The 18,966-nt window shown below is 34.1% G+C and overlaps 2 protein-coding genes across 2 annotated transcripts in view; one reads left to right on the plus strand and one right to left on the minus strand.

Moving 5' to 3' along the window:
• The window catches only part of LOC110114224 (pentatricopeptide repeat-containing protein MRL1, chloroplastic), a 46,473-nt gene extending 40,849 nt beyond the window's left edge, over nt 1-5,624 (plus strand). The window contains exons 19-20 of the mRNA XM_020847026.2: nt 4,646-4,899; nt 5,274-5,624. Coding sequence (XP_020702685.1) covers nt 4,646-4,883 — 238 coding nt within the window. The 3' untranslated portion in view covers nt 4,884-4,899; nt 5,274-5,624. The remainder of the gene's footprint in view (nt 1-4,645; nt 4,900-5,273) is intronic.
• Nucleotides 5,625-7,563: 1,939 nt separating this feature from the next.
• On the minus strand, nt 7,564-16,237 carry LOC110114245. The gene is made up of 6 exons (XM_020847061.2): nt 16,129-16,237; nt 15,937-16,020; nt 15,753-15,849; nt 10,291-10,379; nt 8,582-8,693; nt 7,564-8,386 (listed from the first exon to the last, which is right to left on the minus strand). Exons 1-6 carry the CDS (start codon nt 16,168-16,170, stop codon nt 8,202-8,204), a joined length of 609 nt encoding a protein of 202 aa, XP_020702720.1. The 5' UTR covers nt 16,171-16,237; the 3' UTR covers nt 7,564-8,201.
• Between the last annotated feature and the right edge of the window lie 2,729 nt (nt 16,238-18,966).

Consider the following 18,966-nt stretch of genomic DNA (forward strand, 5'->3'; position numbering starts at 1 on the left):
TCATTGGGTGTTCTCCTTCAAGAAATACATTCCTGATATTTAGTCTGCCTCACACAGCATCTCTAACTATTAATTGTGCATCTAGTTACAGGTTTTATCTGTGCTGGCACCAAATTATTAAGCTCTGTGGGCGTCCCCTCTGCATCTGATACTTATTGGAATGTACTGCTTGCAGAATGTATAGTCTCAGCTGCTCATCATCCAGAATGCTATGTCCTACACACTACAACCTTCTATCTTTCCAATTCGTGGCCCTTTAACGTTCTTCTATATGATCTGTTTTTAATACTTGACATGTTTATTTAGTTTAGTTCAGCTGAGCTTATCAATTGCCAAGACTTATACTATGTGATCATGGTTTGCGCTGAATCAGAGCTTGAGCTTCATTTATTATTCGTCTATAGCTGTTTCCACCCATGTTCATATGTATTAGGAAGTAGGGAAACCCTAATTTAAACACCTAAGTTGGGAAAGAAATGAACATATAAAGATCAATGCATAAAAAACACAATAATTTATACATGTTCACTCAATTGATGGTTGTGTTTATCTCTACTTTTCACTATGATTTGATCGTGGAGAAATAAAATCCACATTCCTCTAATACAAGCATAAGACCAATGCCCTTCCCGCTTTAAAAGGAAAAAAAAACCTATGTAACGTGTTTTCCTCTTATGGTGAAAATTAGGCTCCACAACTTAACAAGACGTATTTCTACTCATTATATATGAAGCATTATGCAGGCATGCAATTAAATGTTTTATTACATTGAGTTCTTATTACTGTGATAGTGATCTCATTAGCTAGAGTATTTATCACTTTGTATTTGCCTCAAAATGAAGTCCAAGAGCCAATGGTTTTTTAATAAGAAGACAGATTGGAGGACCGACTGGATCAGACGTTGCTCTTTCATAGGTTTCACACGACCGTCGATGAGAAATGTTAGAAATTTTGTGTTGATCATCGTCTTGGTTGTTCTCCTTGCAAGAGAGGAGACGGGGTGACTAAGAAGATGGGTGTCGAAGGTTTGTAACTGATTGAAGTTGGATATTGATCATCAATTTATGTTAGAGGTGATGCTTGATGAGGAATGTCGGAGGTCGAGTAACGAACATCATAGGTCACTCTTTGGTATACGTTGGGTGATGAGGAAGGTCTGAGCTTGAGATATGTCGACGATCTGACTCATTTATTCTTCTTATAGGAGGACATATAATGTAGCTAAGAATGTGGACGTCGAACGTCACTCTTTGATTGGCACTAGACAATGATTGTTGAGGACTACAGAAGTCGGGTGATGGTTGGCAATTCAACTTGGTCGTTCTCCTATATGGAAGGTTAACCTTTCAACCAGAAAGATAAGCGTCAAACATCACACGCTAGTCATTGCTATGTGTCGTGCAACGATTGACTAGGAATGTTAGAGGTTGGTCAATGTCGTTTGTCAGGATTGGATATTATCCTTATTAGATGGGACTTGGGAGATTAGGCGATTGGGAAGAGGCATTAAACATCAATCATTGTATGTGTTGGGTAACAATCGATGATTAACATTAGAAATTAGGTGATAGTTGGCATTTTAACTCGATCATTCTCTTTATCGGAGGGGAGACATTCGATGAGTAAGGCTTGCAATTGTCGTCAGAGACTAATTGGAAGGCATCCGACATCGATAGTTGGCTAACATTAGGCGATGGCTATAGTTGGCATCAATGAATGATATCTGGCATTGTCGATGATAGTTATTGATGTTGGTCTATGTACATTGTTTAGCAATTGTGATGGTGATGGCATGCTTCGATATTGGTCAATGGATCTTGTCTGGTGGTGGCAAGTTCTCTGTTTGGTGTGTGGTTTGTTAGTTGGTCGTGGGAAAAACTCTAGAAATTTATATGAACCCATGTCTCTTTTTTTTTTTAAGGCCTCCCTAAATTCGTAGAAACATGATCTTTTTATGGGTGTTTAGTTTGGTCATTTTTATAAGAAGTCAGGATGCCTTATGGGATGATTTGAATTAGCCCTCCTTAATTATTAGACATTTTGGAGCCTCTCAGTGCCTTATGGATCTCATAGTTGAGCAATATTGAGCTTATCGGCTTAATCTTATCCAGAAACTTATTTTAATTATAAACATGTTAAATTCGGAGGACATTTAACTCTCCAAATGGCCTTCTGAAGTTTTAAAATATACTTATAAATGCACGATTTAAGCTAATTTGAACTTCCATTAAGGCGTTATAGCATCATTGAGAACATATAGTCAAATAACACTGCCTTGATTATAGCTGTTGAAAAAAGAGTTAGGATGATCTCAAAATTGATCACGAATGTTTCTGCTTCTAAGACACTGAATGATGAGGACATCGTCAGCATTTTCGACACGTGTACCATCAGGAGACGCCGGAGATTGACAGCTACGATCATGAGTTTATTTTGAGTCATTTTATGTAGTAGTTTATTTGATTTTTATGTTTTTCCCATCGCATGTTGTTTAACATCACTGATGCTTTTTGAGATTTGAAATTTTTTTACCGAAATCGATGCTTGATTGGATACATTTTTTGAGGATATATCAGGAGTGATGTTGAGAGGATTAGCCGCAAGAAAGGGGGCAAATTTTAGAATGTCTTCCGAAATCAGCAAGGCTTTAGAAACTGTGCAGAAGATAGGCATCAAGAAAAAAGCCCAACTATTTGCTTGTGTGGCTCCAGAAGTGAGTGCCTCATGTTAAGCCAGAAGATTAAAGATAATAATGACTCTTTGGCTCAAGCTAAAAAAGTTAAAATTATCAAGGCAACATGCTCAAGCATCAATTCCATTGGTCTTTTGAAGCAAGATTTTACCAAATGTAGCCTCAATAGCAATACAGATTGGGGCAGAAGACCTGCGGATCTACTTGAAGTTGAGCTTGCTGCAAGGACATACAACCCACAATACGAGTCAGTCATCGCAGGGTATCAAGCCTTAAATCCTGTAGGCCCTTTGGAGGGTTAAAATCATTAAAGAAAAGTATGCTGATGTTCAGAAACTGCAGGACCGAGATGAGGAGACCCTAGGATGATTGGAAGTCAGGACTACTATTAAAAGATAGAACTGCAAAGGATGAATAGTCGATACAACAATGATGCTTGTAGAAAGCTTGCAAGTCCATTATAGATGCATACCAGCAACATGATAGGAAATACTTGAATTCGCTAGTAACACTAATGGGAAATACTCGAGTTCGCAAGCAAACCTAACAATAATTGGTAAAAACAGCGCAAACAACTCAAGAATTTCGGTGAAAACAATCCAAAACAGTAAATTGTATTATAGGAATCAAATCAAAGCAGGCACGAAGCAAAGATACAATTGATCCTCAATTCGAGAGGAGGATCGTTCTCTCTGAATCTCTAGACGATGAGTTTAGAGCCCAAGACACCAAAGAGAACTCCAATAGAAACAATGATCAAGCATAACCCTAACCCTAATTTTCATCATACTTAAGGCATGCAATTAAACAATAGAACCAAAAGACCAAAAAGCCCATGCCGCCCCCTCCTTTGACTCCAAGTTTGAATTTGAATATCAAGTGGACCCCACCCTTATCTCTCTCTCTCTCCTTTGTCGCCGCCCCCTTCCTGCTATAACCCCGAACCAGCCGCATAGAAGGGGCCGGCTGGACCGGTCTAACTCAACAATAGATGTCGTTGTGATCAGTGCTCGTTGCATTTCTTGAGGTCAATTTGACAACTTTGCTTGCATCACTTGATATACTATGTTTGCTAAGGGTAGTCCGATGTCTCAGTAGAAAAGACCAGTTCGAGTGGGTTTGGTTGAATTTCATTTTTTATGATTATTATTCTTTTGCTAGCTTTGGAGATATGGGCCCTTTGGACTCGAATCTCTACATGCAGAGGAGCAAGAGCAAATTCCGTATTATCTCGACATATTATACCAAATTTTATTATTTTCCAAAAATTTAGCAAGCATTTTAACATTTTTTCAGGCAAGAAAATTGATGTTACATGTCTTAAAAAAGTAGCAGAAGGTTCTAGGATATTCAAAATATTCTAGGATTATCCTATATTTTTCTATTATTTCTTATTATTTTCCCAATTTTATAAGGGTTTTTCTTTATTTTTTCTCTCGACTTCATTTTTTCTCCTTTTTTAAAGATTTCTTTTCATTTGTATTTCCTGTTTTATATCCAAAAAATATTTGAAATACTTGGAGCATTGTCGACTTCTTGCTCCACATAAGCACATTTATGAGGCGTGAAGAAAATTTTGGCAACTGCTTAAATTAGCATATGCAATTTTCTTGTTTTTTTTTTCTTGGTGTTTATAGCCCGCAAACAAGGCGAGGAATTCTTTTTAATTTCTATTTGCACGTGGCAAAATGTGTTAAGTTCATTTTTTCTTTCGTTTTGCTCTTTTGCATCTATTTTATACAGTTTTTAGTTAATTTCTGTCTTTATTTAATATTTTTAACTCATAATTTTCCTTTTCATAACATTACTTTCATTCCAATAATATTTTATACGAAGGAGAAATTTTAAAGTTAGGATGTGATCAAACTTGGGTGAGGATATCCCAACTAAAATTTTAAAATCTTTCTTAAAACGCTGAACTTTCTTGCTGCAAAACAATCCTTGTCCATGCAGGGTCGGTCAAGCAGTTGGATCTTTGCTGAGACGGTTGGGGCTGCCTTATCAAGGAGATGAATCGTATGGTAAAATAAGGATAAATGGCCTTACTTTGAGAAGGTGGTTCAAGCCTAAACTTGCCAGCAATTACATAAGTGGGAGACCTGGAGATATGATGCTAACATCTGCACGACTCGGCAAAGGCATAGCAGAACAGCAGCGCCAAATACGGAGCAACGATTTGTCTCTGGAGTAGTTCTGCATCTTTCATGGTACCGTTATCAATATTTGATATCATATATATAAATATTTCAGTTTGCGTATCCATTTGCTGATGCAATAACCAAAAAATTGGCTCCAGTCATCTTGATCAAATTTTTAGTTAGGATGACCCTCAAAGTCATTGGATCAGTAAAGTAAAGCTAATAGTTATGCCATCTTTTGCTTTGTTTGGGACAGCTTTTGTGCTGCTTTCTAAAACGGCTTTTTAGTACAAAAATTTCTAATTAATGAATTTTTTATATTAAAAAATAGTTTTAGAAAGTATAAAAAAGGTGTCCCAAACGAAGCCTTAATCAAATTTTGATTAGGATCTTCTGATTAAAAATTTTCTAATAATATTTCTTGCTTTTCTTTGCAATATCAGGCTTTAAGTAGCTAAGCTCAGCTGGAAGTTGTTAACATTGCATTCGAGCTGTTAACTTCCTTGAACTTGTTGATGGTACTATGGTAGTGATCACAGCAAAATTTTCAAACTCTCGATTCACAAGAATAAGCTCACTTGGAAAAAAAACATCTCTTCTCAGAGGTATGGGCTAAAGCTTCTTTTTATTACCGACAACAGACGGTGAGAAGTTATTATCTATTAACAACTTAGGCTACTGCAGAATATGCATTGTATGCTAATTCGAGTACTCATTTTTCTTTGCTTCGAAGCGTGTAGCTGAGAGGTGAATGAAACAAAAATTTAGGTATCTATCATTCTTTCCCCTCGTTATGCAGATTTCTATTTGTAAATTTGTATTCAGTTGGCTTGTTTTGCTAGTTGATGCGTTTAGAAGGCCTCTCTTTGGCTTCATTTGGTTGCGCATAATTACGTCTTTTCCGGTTCGAATCGGAAAAAAACTGTTGCTGTTTTATATGTTTGTTTAGACAACTTTTGTAAAAATCATTTTATTAAAACTCCGTATATCTACCGATCTGAGAAGGTACCCGTTCTTAGAACCTCAAAAAGGCGTCGGGAACCAAACGAGGCTTTTGAGAGGAGAGAAAACTGAAACATGTAGTGTTTTTACTCTCCTGTAAAACGACTAAGATTCTTGTGAAGCTATGCTCAATTTCTAATAAATTTAAAAATTATCAAAGCAAATCACAATAAACTTATCCAATGATTTATGAGAATAAAATAAACAAATGTGAGTGAATTCATCATGATGAGTGCTTTTTACTGTAAATCATCTACTCTTGGTGGAAAGCTTTAATGTTATAGTTTTATTTATGACATCGGCTTAACCTTAAAGCCGAACGGAATTAAAATCGCCGGTCCGTCAGGTTTTGATTTTCTAATGAGTGCTCAGCAGGCTCCATGCTGCCAATATTATTGTTCATTCGAGATTTGAGATTATATAAAAAATGTATGAATTTTTAAAATTTTGATGTTTTGGTTGAATGAAAAGTAATTCCGAATGTAAAATAAATACAACGCATTTAATTCAGTTTATTTTTGAGGTAAATTGTTCTCGCCTAATTTACAAATGATTTACACCACTTCAAAGCTTGCTTTACTACTAATGTCGCCTGCCGTCGCCGCCGCAACCCCCACCCCGTCAGCCGTCGTAGGCCACTACCACTCGCCACCCCACTGCCACTTGCCGGGCACAACCTTTTTATATTTTGTATTGCATTCACTTCAATCCAAAAAAAAAAATCACACATTTCATCCAAACAATTCAAAATATTCTTTTACACTTTTTTTTTTTCTAGTCACAAAACAGCCCCATTGTAAAACTCTTGATCAACCAATAGTGCCAGTGGACTCAAATTGTGTGGTTACTGATGATTGCGGTTGATGAAGGTTTATAAGACTAACCAACGGTATTTTGGAAGAATTATTCTTTTGTCATTGTTGTTAACTAACATATTTGTTGATCGACATTTTTTATTGATAAAGATTTCTAGCACATTCTTGGCCAATCAACAATATTGAGAGGCTAAGAATAATGCTGATTTAATGACCCTAATGACATTTATATTATAAACAATGAAAAGATGGGAATTTAATCAAATGCAAGATATTTATATAATAAATATACGTTATTATTTTGCATTGTTAAATGGCACTAAATTCATTTTTTATCTTGAGACCATTGTGTTATATTACAAGAAAATTGTCCATTACTGATGAATTTTTCAGACAAATTTTAAAATTTCCAAAGGTTTTTTGTTTAAGGTTTTTCTGCCTGTATAAACTTCGTAGGAAACATATACCAGCAGATTTTTTTCTGCTGAAAAAAACTTTTGAATGAATTTATGTTGTGTTTCTATCAGCAATTGTAGCTGCAGTTTATGCAGAATTGCAACCAGAATCCATAAATTCCAGCGTAGAAACCTCATTGAAATGAGGAATTAGTGGGTAAGGGAAAATGAATCTTATACTAGCGGTCATTCCGCCGATAATGATGTCAAACTTATGACATACCAGCGGAAATTTTCTATAACTGCTGGAAATTTCATCGCTATTAGATGATTTTCCTGAAGTGTTGCATTGTTACATGAAAGTGAAGATCTGTCTCCTTTAAATAAATATTTTGTAAAATCCAGAACTACTGGGCACTTTCTAATAAAAAGGAACCATAACAGTTTGGTAAAACAATATAAACTAATTAAACAGAACACAAATACAAGAAATACTGCAGTGATGCCTCTTTACGGTAACATATTGTTCTTCAAGAATTCAACTAATTAAGGTAAGCTCAATAGATGAGGAATGCCGTCAAAGCGTCAACGCTCAATTGGTAAAATTTCCGACTTCTTTCTTCACATAATAATAATGATGATGAAACAATCAACTCTAAAAAGCAATCATAAAAAGTCTAAAAATAGTTCCCATTGGCAATCATCTTACTGCAGAGTCCCTGCTCAATCTGCATCTGTAGGTATGACTTTGTAGATCTAAATTAACATCTAAAAGCAAATTTGTCACTAAAAAACAAAATAAATAAATATTCTTGTGATTCATCGAGAAATTATTCTATGTAGACATCAGATGGAGAGAACCGTCCGGATTTGCTGCGCTTTTGCAAAATGTCAGTAAATATTCAATTATAAATGCATTTTTATTGCACTTTTATAAAAGCGCAGCAAATATTCAATTATTTAGTAAATATTAAATATTTGCTACCCTTTAACTGTCTTTTTTGTAAAAGCGCAACAAAATGACAGTAAAATCGTAGCAAATTCAGACGGTTCAAAGAATAATTAATCGTGATTCATCTGGTACATTAAGTTTGTACGGAAAATGCTAAACAAAATAGCAAATTTGAATAACTTCTTATCAGTATGCACAAACTAAATGTCATGATTTGTTTCTTGATGAAAAATGGTTTGTTGAAGAAATCCCTCTTGCTGCAAAAGGTACGGCTGATCTGCGAAGTGATTCTGGTCCTTCTGCTGCAATTCTCTTGCATAATGCATCACAGTTACTTATTACCTCTGTGAGCCTGCCTTTGAGCTCCCCAACCTCTATCTGCAATTGATGCACTGCATGTATTGCATAGTAAAATGAATATAATATAACCGCTATGGGTACAAATATTATTCTATGAGTTTATTTCGCCAATGTAAATAACATCCACTCAGTCTGCTTGAGTTTTAGACGATGTGTGGACTGAATATTTTACAATAATAAACTTATATTTTCTATTGTATTATTAAGTAGAGGAGGTACAATAATACCTTCAGTAAGGCTGTGCGCTGTTGTTCTCATAGAAGAGGCTGAATGATTGAAACGCTGGAGAAGCTTCCCAGCCAGAGCATCTGCTGTCTCAATCTTGTTCTCTATCTCCTCCTGCAGTATTTCACGAGTAAAGGTGATGAATATCATCGAGTAAAGTAGACTATCTGGAAGTAAAGTAGACTTCCAAGTTTTTTTTTTTACGAGAAGATTTACATATAAGGATATGAAGTGAAAGATTCAGTCAGATTTGGAAGAAATTATGCTAATTTGGAGAAATTTCAGGCAGAGATATCCTGAATCAAATTTGACAAGGATGGATTTATCATCCATTAGATTTACTTTGAGAATATAATATATTACTAATCAATCAACTCATTAATACATTCATTTCAAAATAAATCCAAGTAAAAACTTAACTCGATCAAATTTAGGTAAAGATATCTTGATAATTTTTTTTCAAGCTAATTCAGACTTTTGGTAGATACATGGTTGACGAACCAATTTTGTTAGCATCCAACATATTAAGGTTTTATTTGGCATAACTTTTTTACTGCATTTTAAAATAACTTTTTAGTATATAATTTTTTAAACTAGAATTTTTTTACTGAAAAGTTGCTTTAGAAAGTAGTAAAAAAGTTGTCACAATTGAAGCTTGATATGATGGTGGACAAGCAAAATGATGATGCATCAATTAATAGCAGTGGCTGAAAGAAAACGAACAAGTTTGCTACTTCGCATTTTCATTGCAATTCTCAGGGGTTTGCTTTGCCAGAGTGCCTAACCTTGACAAATAAAGACGTGTGGCATTTGGTCATATCCCAAGATAGCTCCTTTGGATAGTTTTGGCTTAGACACCAAAGCATGCACTCCCAAAGAAGGGGAGAAGAAAAATAAAAAAAAGAAAGAAAAGAAAATAGAAAAAAAAGAGGACATTTTATAATTGCCTTCAACATCGACATTGCCGCCGACATCACTCCTTGTGCAAGTATAACACCCCTCAAACTCAAAAAGCCTCAAAATCTCGTTATCGGTGCTTGCAGCGCACCGGAGGACCCATTATACGAGCTATTAAATATTTTTCTTAGATGTTCTTTTATTAAAAAAGAATACAAATGTTATCAGCCCCTTCTTATTTTGGCTTAGATTAGATGCCTATTATTTTTTTTCCTAGAATAGTTTGCATGTCATCATGTATGAATTGCTTTGAATGAGAAAGAATCAAATTATAGCCCACTTTTTTAACAATAACAAATACAACATATACATACTCTACAAATTTTACATAAATACACATACATCGTCCCCCTTGCCAATTTTAACTTTAAAAAACATACATTTATGCCTATTCACCGTGCAAATATAATAATAAAGAAATGTAATTTTAAAATATTCAAATGCATTACACATACGTATACCAGCATGGATAGTAAGAGCATACTAGAAAACAAAAATCATTTGTCATCTTGGGTGCGGACTTTATTTCTATAGACATTATTTCTAGCTTGGTTGCAATTGGCTTCTTGCGGTGAACCAGGTAATTCTTATTCTGATTCTCCTTTTATTCTTATGAAATTGGGTCATGCCTTCTCCCCAACCCCAACCAAAATAGAGGAACGGCCAATAGTGATCATTTTAAATGCGGTATTTTGAGCAGATCTGATCTAGAGATTGATTATACATATGAAAAAGTTTTATGCAAGTAAAATACCTGCCTCTTACTTATTTTCTTGGCTTTTTCTACCTGCCAATCACGATATGTAGAGAAGAGCTCCAATAGGACATTGGGATTCAGACTGCCTATAACAAAAAAGTATGAAGCTGCTTAGTTCGAGTAGCACCTATGGAGAAGGTGTTCAAAGAGTAGATGAATTGGTACTAAATACGTGTCATGTCAAAGTTTGAAAAAGTTGGAAACTCGGTAGTTTTAGAGACATAAATTTACAAACAAAAGTATGATTTTTATCTGGAAAGATTTCATATCTTTTCCAAGCTAATAATATAAATTACACCATTGTTTCATTTATTATATACTAGAGAAAAAACTAGCAAGATGCCTTAAGAATTTTGTTTGCTATCTAAACTAGCTAATTTCATCATTTCATCTATTGTTTGTGCATTTATGGTCTTTTCCTCTCTCCATCTATAATTTACTTGCTTTGTCTTTTTGACTTACATTGCAAGATTTTGATTTAGGATAATTAGTTTCTCCACCAACTTTCATAAGATAGTGGGAGCAATGAGTTGAAATAACAAGTTTGCTCTAGTAAGCCCCTAGAAAAATTATTATAATTGACTAAATAATCATTATGGCAATCATCAGCTAATTAAGAATCATCACCGAAGCTAAATAAATTTGATTAATAAGCTAATATTTGCTTTTTTTCCCTATCTTTTTAGAGAGAGAGAGGAAAAGAGAGGGAGAGAGAGAAAAAAAAAGATATAGAGATAAAGAAAGGGATAAAGAGAGATAGAGAGGAAGAGAGAAGCGCACCAACAAAAGTACAAAACATTAGGTTTCATACGCACCAACAAAACATTAGGTTTCATAGGTTAAAAAAAAAATTATGTACTAAAATTTTTTATTCGCAAAGTACCACTTATATTCAAACAGTAGATGAACTGGTATTAAAATGTGCCATGTTAAGATTCAACAAGTTAGAAAATTGACAGTTTCAGAAGATATAAGGGGCTAACATGGGTATGGTTTCTAATTGAAAGGATAGCATTTCAAGCCTTCTCTGGCTCTGGTCTATCTTTATTATTTGTTCTTCTTGTATAGACAAGTAGAAAATATATTTTTTGCTGACCTAAAATTGTTCGCTATCTAAACAAACCTGTTTCATCAATTGGTCTAAAATTCTCTTTCATTCTTGACTATTTTCTGTAATTTTTTTTACTAGAGTGTGTACTTTATCACCTAAATCTACTTTCTTTATTCAACAGAACTGTTGGATGATTCATAAATCCTATACGACTGCTATTATTATAGGTTATAGGTTCAGGCAATCAGCAGGCCATAACTTCAGCTATGCTTATAATAATCATTTTAATTTAAGTTAGTGAAACCATGTAGGCAATGCATGGATACCATGTATTTTAGTGACACGAGGAACCCTAATTACACTCAACATTTTAGCATAATGAGAGGAAACAATAAAAGGAATATGGACATTGATTAAAAGTAATTCTATATGTTGAATCAAGAAACAAGAGAAATTAGTCATACATCCCAATGTTGATAATAAAATTACAGAGTCTGCAAGTTGACCATCTGAGATAAGAATATAAGATAGCAAAAGTTAAACCTAAAAAAAAATAAGCATATCTAACAAGTGATGTAATTTCCTATGCAAATTTTGAGATTAAAAAGACAAATGAAAAAATCAAGGGTAACAAAAATGTATGCAATAGAGGAAATAAGATAAATTAGACATATCTCAAAGTTGATGATAAATTATAGAGTCTGCAGGTAAATCATCTGGGATGGAGATATAAAATAGCACAAGAGAAACCAAAATAATAGGTGAAGTGATTTCCTGTGAGAATTTGAGATTACAAAAATCAAACAGAAACTCAAGGGTGACATAAATATATGGCTTAGACTTTCTAGGTAATCTATTGGGCATTTGCATTAACTAGCGGAGGAAAGATTGGGCATTCTTCATAAGAAAAAAGATAATTAAGCAAGTAAGATTAGTAATAATTAGCTGCAAAATACAATTTTGCTCCATGTATCCCCTAGTTTTTAAAACAGATGCTCACATAGAATTATATAAACAGATTGCATGTCACCGTTAATGTTGCATTAAAAAAGGTTACCGTGCAAAAAGTTAAAAGTACCATATTACAGTTTCGATTTGCTTGGAAATGTACAACAAAATTCATAACGCCCTATGAAAGCATTAAAACTATGCTCTAATCCTGCACTTAAAAATACACAAGAAAAAAAAAAATGAAAACATGTCCATCTCTGTGCGAATAGCGGCATAGTTGTTTCTTGGAGCACAACATTACCAAATAAAACTGAAGAAATGGAGTGGAAAGATCCATTTATTTCTTTCGTACTTTCTTAATTGCAAGAAGCACGAGAAAGCATTTAAAAACATTTACATTGGTTTAGTTCTGGGGACTAGACAGTCTAATTATGTCTCTTACATGGTCTTCACTTGCTAGTAACAAGAAAAGAATTTACAAAAGCTTTATAAGGGTTTATCTCTAAGGATTAAAAAACAAGGGGAAGCGGGCTCTCTACAAATAAGAAGAACTTACAAGTGCTTTATGGTGAGCTCATGATATATCTTCAATGTAAATGTATGGGATAATTTATTCAAAAAAAAAAAAAAAAAATTGCCGAACTTCTGCTAACCTTTTGAAATATGCTCGTCTCTTCACCGTCGTATGATACAAGCAAAAACTCAGTTGCAATATAACAAGGGTGTAAGCTAAGTTACGAGGACATTCTCTTATCAATGTAGAACATTATAGAAAGCTGCAAATGGAAAGGACTATAAATTTATTCTGATTTAAGCTCCTACATCTCCATGAACAACGATAACAACAGATGGCAGCTTGCCTAAAAAGAGCCTGCTTATTTAAGTAGCTGTTATATTCTTCTAATTTATGGAACAATTATCAGTTCCACCAAGTTGCTTCAGTCATCATCATGAAAAACTCACAAGAAAAAGAAATGAGAGTTGATACGTCATCGAAAACTGTTTTGATTGGATATGAATCTCGATGCATATTTGAATTAAAAACTTCCAAAATTAAATTCAAAATCATCCAAACTTTGATTTCAACAAATATATAGTCAAACTAAACTTCTAAATGAGATGAACCCAACGATATCAAAAGTGTTTCAATCAAAAGTTCAAATGACCTCATAGGCTCATATCAAACACTTAAAGCGTAATTGAAAACTTCAACACACTAATTGGATGACTAAATGATCTATAGATATTGCATGCTTATAGTCAAATCAAGCACTTCAATGAGAAGGATCCAAAGAGCCTAAAATCGCTTAATTACGACATTAATAAGAACCTCAAGGCTAAAGGAATGTTTTATGAATGCAAGAATCAATACAAGTTGTTCGATGGATTGTTTCAAATTTTCTCTATACTTACAAGACATACCACTTTAAAAAATCTATAAATAGGCTTCCACTCTCTACATAAAAATGGAGGATGGGAAGCTTGGATCCCTTTGGGCCACAATCTGACCCTTGCCATCGAACAACCGCCCAACTGCCTCCATCAAATTACCAACTTCCACAACCCTAACACCGCTCGACTGCAGCCATCAGAACACCAATCTATTGCTGCTGTCGAAAAAAACCTAATTGCTACCATCAGAACACCGCCTGACCAACATCCTCTGACCACCGTCAGCTAACTATAGTCCTCCAACCTCTATCACCTAACTATGGTCTTCCAACCTCTAACCATTGTCATTCAGCTATGGTTCTCCGGCAACCATCGCCTAACTACGATCCTCCAGCCATGATAACCAAGTACGATCCTCTAGCCATCATCGCTTAACTATGGTACCCTAGCCACCAAAGCTAGACTATCGTCTCCTTATTATAGTAATCCGACCACGTTGCCTGACTATGGTCAATCAACCACCATCGCCTGATTATGGTCATCCGACCTCTATTGCCTGAATACAATCCTTTGACCGCTATCGCCCAATTACGGTCCTCCGACCACCATCGCCCAACTACAATCATTCGACCATTATCACTTGACAACAGTCCCCGACGATTGTCACTTGACTACGGTCCTCTATTATATAGTCTTCTACAGTTATAACCTAGCTACACCGACGCATGATGACTTCATCACCCACAATCACTAATAATGTCATTGCATGTCGTCGTTTATAAGATTGATGCATGTCATCAATACAAACTCTAACTCTCGACATTAACACTGGGATTTATATTGGACTTTTTTATCTTTGATCTTCTCTCCTCAATGGAATATGACCAAAGAAATAAGAAAATGATCTCATATGGATAGCTCCTATGCCACAGGGCCCTTCCAATTTTAACCACATAATATGTTTTATGCATTATATATTTACTACATTGAATCAATGCTTTTCTCCGAAAAAATGCATCATTTGTAGCCGATGACAAACACTAGTATAATCATTATTAGGCCAAGCCCATATTTTTTTTCTTTCTTATATTTTCAAAAAAAAGAATAAGCTAAGTTCCAATTCACTTCAATGAATACAAAATCTTATACCATTGATGAATAAAATGATTAGAATGGGAAAGGACATTTATGAATTGTAACAAATATATTAATCTTAACAGCATAATAAGCTAGAAGAGGAAAGTATCCAGAAATTCAAAGTAGGGAAATGGGCCAACAAATTTTCTTTCTTTACACAATTTTGAACACAGTTTTTAAGTTTATGTTACAAACCAAATAAAAGCTAAACTGCTCAAGATCAACCAATCAAGATTATTTTTTTATATTTCGACAAAGAATTTAAATTGTTAGCCTGTTAGCCAACCTTTCCATTGAGAGATTTTCTCTAATCGATGCAAGAATATTGCACGCCCTTAAACCCTAAACCCTAATACTGATTAATATACCCAATTTAAGCTAAGCTAACCTAATCTTTTTTAACTTAGTGTTACCTAGTGAAGCATAACCTTGCTAAGCTTATCTTAGCCTGGTCAAGTTAAGCCTGACTTACCAAATCCAAGTCGAGCTAAGTGACTTTTTAAGAATCATATCAAGACTTCACTTTCAATAAACAAGTTATTTGCATGTAAACATCCTCCAGCTGTTGTTATTATGTTCTTGAAACTAAAAGGTTTTCTCAAGTGGTGAAAGCTATATTTGAAAACTGAATACGCCATTTTATTGCAAAAGAACTTGCTATTATTAGTTTAAGGTTCTGCAAATATTACTTTATTAGTATTCAAGAAATCACATTGCTAGACAATTTTAGTGTTCCCGCATATTCCAGTACCAAATTCATTTATTTTACAGCCCTACTTATCTTCCACTCAACCTAACAGTCAATGACCAGAAAATTATGCAATATTTTAGAGTCAAACTCGGAAGCAAACAACAAGCAAGCATTAGCCTAGAAATAAGCCATAAAACAAAAGTAAAAACAAGGAATATTCAGAGAGAAAACTCTCGCCTGGAATGTTAGAGTTGGAGGAAGAAGATGGTTTTCTGACAAGAATATCTGTCAAGCTCCCTTCCGACGGCGTCTGGGATCTCAGCAGTGGCGTCGCCTACATTATAAAAAATATTTTTAAGGATTCGGAAAGTGAAAATCAACGAACCCCGAAATTAACAAGGACTGCTAAGATTGAGCTGACGATCTTTAAGGCCTGGATCCTCTCCAACATAGGGTCAGCGTTCTCTATCCTCTCAGAAACAGTGGTTATCTGATCGATCGGTGGCTGCCAAAAGAAAACACAAGATTGTTTCTTTCGAGAAATATAAACGATCAAGGCCGAGTTCAGAAGGTAGAAAAGAACCGTAGAGGCGGCAAATCTAAGACGGATTACCTGTTGATTCAATTTGGAGGCGACAGATTCAGATGCCCCCATTTGCCCTTTGCCCTTCTCACCGCGGAAATCTGTGACCTTAGTTAAAAAACTGAGTTCGGAAATTTGAGGAATATTATTGTTATTAATTATTATTATTATCGGATGAAATCATGAAAAGACCCCCAACATATAAAAGCTTGTGTTTTGTAGTGGATTTTAGGGAATTTTTTTTTTGGATGATATATAGAAATTTTTTTTTTTTTAGATATAGTCTTATGCTTTATTTTATGTTTATTAGTGACTTTGTGATGTGTTTAAATTGGAAATTTAATTTTTTCGAGCACTTCCCCAATTGGTTATTGGGGTTAGTTTGTAGTTCTTGTCATGATCGGGCACGGTATGATCTGTATGATATTGAGTCATATTAGGTCAAATTGTGACACTCCTTATGCATCTAACGGGCATAGATGCCTTACCACTAGCCTCCAATTAGCACAAGAGTTTCATCACAAGTCTCTCTTGAGGTTTTGCACTCAAGAGCCCTTTATCAATAATTGAGAAAAATGGACATGAGTAGGAAGAAAAAACCTTTGTAAAACTAGATCTCTTGAACATTCTTTCAAGAGATATCTTACAATCACTCCTAACTCAATCACCTTCTCTCCCTCACACAATAAAGTGAAACTCTCTCAAAAGCTCTCTCAGAGCTCCCTTGGTATCTCTCAAGAAAGCTTGAGCCGTCCTTTGATTTCTATTAAAAGAATATGGTATTTATATAAAGCTCTATTTCAAACTATAAATTTTTTGATAAAGTTAATTTGATAGGAAGATCATATAGTTTGATCCAAGATTGTACAGTGCGATATGAATAACCTTGTCGACTTATGAAACTAGATTGTCCTGTTTGAATGAAGTTCGTCTGAATAAACACTATGTATTCTTAGACTAAATGATGGGTATTCATCCCCTTGATTTTAAGTTCCAAAATAGGTAATTCATTATACATATCTTTAAGTTTTCTGTTGTATGAACAAGTTTGTATAATATGATAAATTTAAAGTTTAAATTGACCTATTTTTAGAAATTTCAAAATTTTGACGTTTTGAATTTGAAAAATTTATCATCCAGTATTATTAGTTACGTAATTTTTCAATTTCAATTTTAGTTTAATTAATCTCACTTGATTTTCAAAATTTGCAAAATTGCCACATATATAATACAGTACGAAGTAAATTGTATAGTATAATCTGGTCATAAAATTAAATTAACTCTATTTAATCTTATAATATCACTTATCTATGTGTGATTGTTCAACCAACTTCATTCCTAAAAATACAAAAGACTTAATAAAAAGAAAAATTGCAGTTACAAATTGACATGTGCACTCTATTTCTTGATCTTTATGGAACGAACAGATTTCTTTTGCTTTTAACTCTTTTAGTCTTAGCTATTCCTTTATCTTGAATCCATCACTTATGTGCTTTCTGCAACTAAAAGAAATTCCTGCACACATAGCTTGATTAGTAGCTAGTATAACCAATAATACTTGTAATCATCAAAACTCTAGTACATATAAGGTTCATAGGGTTTAACAATATCATATATGAAGCTTAATAGCTGAAGAAAATTTGGCCAAAGAAAAAAAAAATAGAAGCCCAAGGCAATAAAGTGATGATATTAAAAGAATAATCAGATTAAAAGAAAATGTGAGAAATGTTTTCATCATAGTCATTGCAAAAGGTAAAAGTAGTATGAATAAAAACATTAAATCTGAACAAATTATCAACACTTTTAAGGCCTAACCATAACAAGAAAACCACATAGCAAAATTGTTATACCACATGTGTTTATGCAATGGGATAGAATGATTTGAATGTAGGGTGATTCAAATCTTTCCAAAACAGACCATTCACATAAATCTTCATAATGTTAAGGTGAGAAATGACAATCTGGATAACAACATCATGAGAGGAAGGCATGTTCTAGTTGTTGATTGAGATGTTAGCATTAATGAGGATAGAAGAGAAGAATAAAGTGGAGTAAAAAGCTTCATAAAGAGATCTCCCATTACACGAAGGGTCCTAAAGGAAGGATATGTTTGAGTTATTAAAAATAATGAAAGTGAATTTTAGTTTAACCTTCTTTGTGGCCATACACAAATTTTCTCAGAAGCTCAAAGTTTTGACTAGTTGTTGCTTCTAGCAAGAGATATATTTTTCCTTACAACAAAGTGTCAAAATCTCATTAGAAGCTCATATGGTCTATAAAAGAGAGATGAGATGAGCAGAATTTAGACTTTGTATGCCAAGAATTTTCAAACTACCAAATTGCTCATGCAAATAAGTCTTCTTCCATGAGATGAGGTGTAGCTTGTGGTTTGCAGTGCAACCATAATGAAGTTTATTTATGGTTTTACAATAGTTTTTGGGGATAATAGATCATTTTATTTTATAAGAGATTCAATTCTATATACTGCATCTTACAAATTAAAGTCTATCAACAAAAGACAATAAATTAGCCATCTAGCCATCTAAGAGAGATATGATTTTTGAATAACATGTTGAAAATTAGACATGTAATATTTTTCTTGAGATAGGAAAGCTCATATATTTGATTGTGGAATCATAAATAGTGAGGTTTAAAGCAGTGCATATTTTAGAAGTATTTGAGATATTAGGGGGTGAGGGGGTGATTAAGTGAAGTGATGTTTTGAGAAGTAGTAATGTCAAAAACTAACAAGTTATTTGTATAAAGATGGTGAGAGAAGTTGATACAGATTTTACATATACCTTTATAAGAATTAGTTGGCATGGATTTGCTAAGAAGGTTTGATAAGCCATATGCAGTAGAGATAAA

Source organism: Dendrobium catenatum, unplaced genomic scaffold (assembly GCF_001605985.2).
Source record: "Dendrobium catenatum unplaced genomic scaffold, ASM160598v2 fragScaff_scaffold_490, whole genome shotgun sequence".
NCBI lineage: Eukaryota > Viridiplantae > Streptophyta > Magnoliopsida > Asparagales > Orchidaceae > Dendrobium > Dendrobium catenatum.